This window comes from Eimeria maxima, genomic scaffold (assembly GCF_000499605.1).
Source record: "Eimeria maxima Weybridge genomic scaffold, Emw_scaff773, whole genome shotgun sequence".
Lineage (NCBI taxonomy): Eukaryota > Apicomplexa > Conoidasida > Eucoccidiorida > Eimeriidae > Eimeria > Eimeria maxima.
The window spans coordinates 10841-17021 of NW_013563975.1; the positions used below are offsets into that span (position 1 = coordinate 10841).

The 6181-nt window shown below is 50.8% G+C and overlaps 2 protein-coding genes across 2 annotated transcripts; one reads left to right on the plus strand and one right to left on the minus strand.

The window, feature by feature from the left end:
- Positions 1–772: 772 nt before the first annotated feature.
- On the minus strand, positions 773–1459 carry EMWEY_00042800 (hypothetical protein, conserved; the record flags this gene model as incomplete). The annotated part of the gene is made up of 1 exon (XM_013478928.1): positions 773–1459. The coding sequence occupies one exon, from the start codon at positions 1457–1459 to the stop codon at positions 773–775; it is 687 nt and encodes a 228-aa protein (XP_013334382.1).
- Positions 1460–1945: 486 nt separating this feature from the next.
- On the plus strand, positions 1946–3879 carry EMWEY_00042810 (interferon gamma-inducible protein 30, putative; the record flags this gene model as incomplete). The annotated part of the gene is made up of 6 exons (XM_013478929.1): positions 1946–2035; positions 2228–2386; positions 2558–2634; positions 2805–3189; positions 3391–3474; positions 3622–3879. The coding sequence occupies 6 exons, from the start codon at positions 1946–1948 to the stop codon at positions 3877–3879; spliced, it is 1053 nt and encodes a 350-aa protein (XP_013334383.1).
- Positions 3880–6181: the final 2302 nt, after the last annotated feature.

Consider the following 6181-nt stretch of genomic DNA (forward strand, 5'->3'; position numbering starts at 1 on the left):
CGGGGCCCTTCCTCTACTTTCCTCCCTCAGCCAAACAGGAGACATAGCGTCTACGCAGGCGCCTTGGAATTAAAGAGAGCTTTATCACTGCGCTCAATCTGCAGCCCCGTGCATGAAGACGTAAGCATGTGTTTGGCAGTCATTCATATGCATGCATCACATAAGCACGCATGTACGTTCACGCATACATAGTGCTTTCATGTGTAGGTGTAGATGCATGCACATACATGCATAGATACCCGAATGCATGCATATGTATACACTCCGAATCGAATGTAAATACACAATATATCCAAGGGTATGCAGCAAAGTGCTCACGCTAAGGCGCACATATACACAATATGCTTGCATAAACTCCCTTAAGCATATGTATACTTACACTTCGAATCACATGCACACACAATAATCCGAGGCTGTGCAGCGGAATGCTCGCGCCGACGTAACGGCGAATGCACTCGCGCGAAAAACTGGTAGCTGATGTGAATGTTACCCCACTAAGCCATGCAGTTTCCTCCATAAGCGGATACACTGTAATTTCATATACAGATACCTACAACATGTAAATATCTACAATAATTACATGCTCACAATACATTTGAGCATCTTATGTACATGCATATGTATATGTGGGAAGATCCTTGCATCCGCTGTATTCCATTGTACATCTCTGGGTGGCTTAAGGAGGCCTCCAAGAGCAAGCCAGTACACTGCAACCAGGAGATAAATCGCAATGAGCGACGAGATGCTTGGCTTATTTTGATTTAGTTATTACTTAATTCCCTGCGGGGTCGAAGAAGAACATCCAGGTGTACAGGAGTACGATGACGAGCTGGCCAATGCCAAATTCGTCGTTTTCTTTTGCCCATTTGAGGTATGCAGGGAGGGTCTTAACGAGGCGTTTGATGCCCCAGCCAATCAGCAGCGGAGATGCTGCTGCAGTGAGCAGCACAAATAGGCTGCGAGCGAGGTCTTTGAATTGTGCTACATTTCGTGCGCTTGAAGAGACGCCTTGAAGGAAGCTGGATGACTTGGCATCGGGGTTGCTGTGGATTGCTGACAGACACATTGCCAACATCAACAGACCCAATATAAAGAAACCCCGACCCCTCAATACAGGAACCCGAGGCCGCTCCTCCCCCAACACGATCACGTGCCGCTCCACATGCAAAGGTTGCTGCTGCTGCTGTTGCATAGAAGGTGTTTGGGCGTGAATTGCATGAGGGGTGGCATGGGCGAGAGGGATGAACTCGTCATCAAGCATATCTGTGCGGTAACTGAGGGTCCCGTCGGCCAGCTGATTGACGCTGGTCTCCGTAGGAGCACCCAAAGAGCCATATGGGCTCTCCGAACCAAGTAAGGGGGAGCCATTTGTAGCTGCCGCCGCCGAATGCGCGCATATACTCCAAAAGAGCAACGCAAGGGAAGCGGAAATGCAGAGGCGAGCGGGCCACCATCTCATGGTGGAGGCGACGACTCCCAGAGGTCCCCGCTGCATTGAACCCACAACAAAAAAGGAGACGTAAAAACAATTAGTAATGGAAAAACGAAGCAAAGCAGGCGGGCAGATTGAACTATGCCGTCTGTAGTTCGATGCGGGTGACTACAAGGAAGCTGGAAGCTGCGCCTGCAGCAGGTGGATCGGGGAAAGCGAGTGTCCGAAAGTCCTTTTTTAGGACTAAATCATAACAAATTGGGAAAACAAAAAGATTTCGCCAAAAATAAGTTTAAATGCAGGTGAAACTACCAACGAAAGCCCTGGGTCTGGGTGCCCGAACACCCCAGAGCATGCATTCAGCCATAGTTCGTGAGTTGCCAGCCGGGAAAGCTTCCCAAATTGGGGCTACTTAATTCCTTCTTGAAAGAAGTTGGCTTAATTACTCAAAAGGAACGTATTAAGTAGTCCTCATTGTCTCTTTTGTTGCATTAACCAGTCTCGCAGCCCACCATGAGGAAGCTCTTCGCGGCGTTCTTCGTGGGTCTATTGGCAGTTACGCACGCAGCGTTTGCTGTGAATATCGGTGTTTATTATGAAAGTGTAAGGCTTAAAAGTTGTTAAATGTATTATTTATGCCGTGCTTATCTCATTTTCCTCCTTCCACTAGACCAGACTACCCCCCTGCCCACTGCACACCATCGGTCACGTGTCTCGGGCGCCCCCAACCGCCCCAAGAAAACAAACCCTTCATGGCTTCCATATCTTTGTCTTCCTATTATCCTGTTCGTGCAGCGCTGCCCAGCAAGCCAGCTGTTCATTTACCAGCAACTGCTGGATGTGGCGCCTTATGCGAAGGAGTTGCAACTTGCCAAGGTTGCCATACACCCTGTTCCTTACGGGAACACAAAGGAGACACTGACAGAGACGGGACACTACGAGTATGAGTGCCAGGTGAGTGCCTCCTTTTTCCCGTTTTCCCGCTCTTGTTGCTCAGACAGATTGAGCCGCAGCTACTGCAGCTAGCCGAAACGCCGCTGCCGTGCATACAGCAGGACGCAGACATGCCCTCGACTTTCCTGTTGTTTTCCTCCAGTTGTAACCCTGCCTGTCGTTTCGCCTCAGCACGGTCCAGAGGAGTGCTACTTGAACCGAGTGGAGGCCTGTGGCCTTGCAATACTGAGGGAGGCCCGAATTGACGTGTAGGTGTCTCCCAATGCATCTTCAGCAGTAGCAGCAAAATAGCAGTAAAACCAAGGGGAGCACAGTGAGTAAACACAGCCAAATAACATAAGGAGCAAGGAAGAGGCCACGGGTACTGCTTGGGACTTTCTGGTGTTGGGGTATAGGGATTGTGGTTTGTGTTGCACAGGTGGGCCCCCTGGGTAGACTGTGTGAACAAAAGTCAGTTAGATGCGGCCAGTCTAATTAAGGCGGAAGCGCACTTGGCAAAGGCAATAGCAGCTAGCCAGCTAGCCATAAGGGAGGCCCGGCGCTCAATTGAAGCAGCGAAAGCTGCAGCAGAAGCAGCAAAACACGGGGCAGTGGGCCCTGCTGCTCGCGATGCGGCTGCTGCAGCAATGGCAGCAGCAAAGGCAGCGAACGACGCAGCTTTGTCTTCTGCTGAAGTGACAGCAGCAGCAGCAGCAGCAGCAACAGGGGGAAAAAACTCTTGGATCATGTGTGAAATCAACCTCCCTAGCAGCCAAGCAAAAATGCTCATGTTCGAGATCCTTGCCTGCAGTCTCACTTCAGCGGTAATTTACATAAGGCCACGCCAGGCGCATCCTATCCAGCCGACACTTTTGACTTACTTCAGTTAAACGTTCTATGTTGCAACGTGGGCAGTCTAGGCTTTTAAACATCCCTTCCCTCGTTTTCTTGGTGTCGACACATACATATTTTCTTGTGATTCTAGCCACTTTGCTGTGTCGGCATATTGGTGCTTGTGTGCTCAGGGAGAAAGAATCCAACACATGATGGCTGAACAGACACCTGAACACGACCACGTGCCGTGGATAACTGTAGACCGACAGCATTCAGTGAGTATCTATTGTCGATTCGTACCTGCCTCTCCCTCTACTCATGAGAAAAGGGAGTGATTTGGTGAGGCGAGGAACGGCACCTCTAGTTGTGAACTCTCATTGTGGCGTTTGCTTGGTATGTGTACACCCGAATTCCTGCTGCAGGCTTTGGCAGAAAAGGATCTTCGCTGTGCCATCTGTACGTCTGCATCCGGAAATGAAGGCAGTCTCCGGGAGTTCTGCTCCGGAAAGGATGGATGCGACAAGCAGCAGCAGCACCTGTTGCCCCAACCGCAGCAGGAGAGGTTGCAGAACACATCCGAGCAGTTGAAGGAGGAGGAGCAGCAGCAGCACAACCAAGACGCTGCGGAGACTCTCGTAGTGACTGGCATGTACCATGTTGTGTCCCAGGAAGAAGTGTAGCTCCCTCTATAGCGCTTGCAGCGACAACTGCGGAAAACCATATCGATTTGGTGGCTGCAGATGCGTTGGCTATCGTGCTTGCCACTTATTTTGCAACAGTGTCCGTGTTTACTGCTGCAGCTGCACGGATTCCTATGGCAGCATCTTAGAGGTGGACAAACTCCCCACAGCGCAGCAAAAAGGCCATTTACGCTTCCTCTAACACATCATTTTTTGCGTACACTGCTACTTTGCATTAATTAGTGGGAAACGAAAAAAAAGCTTTTGAGCCACCGAAGCTGCTGCAGTTCCTGCAGGAGCTTCGGCTTTACCGCAAACAAGCAGCGTATTGCGGCCGAGCCGCAGTGACTGCGGCAGTTGCAAAGTGAGGTTTGCTGAGTTGACCTGTTTGCGTCCGTTGCTTTCTCTTGTTGTTTTGGAGAAGGCGTGCAGCAAGTGGCCGCATGACAGTTTTTTCTGTCGCGTCGGGCTCCCCCTCTGTCGCTTCCTTATCATCTTCTTCCAGCTTCTTTCCCGCTCCGGTGTATGAACAGCGAGGTTAGAGCCAGCTTTTATTCTGTCTCCCTCTTAACCTTATGCTCGTCGTCTGGTTTTCATGTTAAGGGTGTTCGAGGGGCCCTGGGTGTGGCAGCCTGCTGCAGTGTATTGACAAAGCGAATTGCCTGCCCACTGTCGGTTTGCATAAACTACCTCTGCATCCACAGGGACACTTAATGTACATATACAGTATATGGTTATATGCATGTACTGCGTAGTTGCACGAATACACCCATAATGGGAGGTGAGTGAATATGCAGAAAATACGAGAGTGCAAGACGGTACATGCATACCTCCGCGTTTAACTGTATCATACGACGAGTTTATTTGAGGTGCACCACTTGGTATATGGACATTTACTACTGTTTCTTTTATGGCTAGTGTGTGTGCATCCACTTATCCGCTTCGGAGCTTTTTTATTTGGTTGTCACCCGTTCTACGGACAGTTTGCTAGTCTGAGCAGCAGATGCCCGTTGCCCGTACAAGCATACGGAAGGAGAAGTTACACATTTCTTCTATGGGACCCTCTGTTGCATCAATCGCGCCTAGCAACAGCAACAATATCGCTGCAACTCTGAGTTCAACAGTCGAGGTCGTACTCCATGTCGACTATTTCTGCCGTCAGGAGCCTTCAAAGTGCTTCTGAAGATTGCAGTGGTTCAATGCCGCTTGCTAGCGCGAGGCGCAGAGTAGCTGGTGCCGCTATTCCTGGCTGCTGCTGCTGCTTGTTGGGTTGCCGCTTCTGCAGCGCAGCGTGGCTCCTCTACACAATGAGGTGGCCGCTGCAACTACACCTTTTCATACACATGCTACAAACCTTGCTAATCTCCTAAGGACGCTACGGCGTCCACTACTATAGCTGTGGCTTCGCTTTTGGAACTCAAGTTGTGCTTCTACGGAAGCACTCTGCGTGCCCTTCTCCAGAGGCGAGGGCAACGCGCCCGCTGGGGAGAAGGCACCCCGTTGCTAATTGAAGTGCCATTGCCAGGCCCCTGGGGCTCTGCTACATATGCAGCAATCAAGAAGAGCGCGAAAGGGAAGACTCTAATAGAAACTTCTCCAGGCATGCTTGGAGTCCTCTGGAGACGAGATCGAGAGGGGAGGCTGGTCAGGGAGAATTTATATCTTTTAACGAGTTGAGAGAATATTAGTTTGAAATTTGCCTCTCCTTTATTCGAAATTCAACATGTGGAGTTAAATGCTCCTGAGAAGTTCATCAAGACAGGCTGTTTTCTTGAGGCAGCTGCAGCAGCAGCTGCTGCTGCTACAATGCAGAAAATCATATTCGCTGTTCGCGCCGCTCTGTCGCATCAGCAGCAGCAATAACTAAACAATTAACTGCGGGAGCAACGTTTAGAGCTCGTTTAAAACGCAACTCCGCTGTCGGCTGCTGCCGCTACCGCTGCCGCTGCTGCTGTTGCTACGCAGCAGCAACTACAGGCGTGCAGCCGCGCATCACTGCTTTTATTTATCTCCCATGCTGGCTGCTCCTGTGACTTTATAGCACCTCCTTTTGAACTGGTAGCTACAGCTTCTGAGCCTATGCTCCCTTCACCGATAGCAGCAGACTCCTGCGAAGCCGCTGTTGCTGCTGCGCAAGCGCCGGGCAGCAGTAACCGTGCTGGTGGCACCAGCAGCTGTGGCTCCTTGTAAATCTTTTCTTTCAAGGGTCTTCATCACACAGGAGACCCTGGAGCAGCAGCAGAAGCAGCAGCAGCAGCTGCTGCTGCTGCACGCTCTGCCCGTGGGGGGGGGGGGGGGGGGG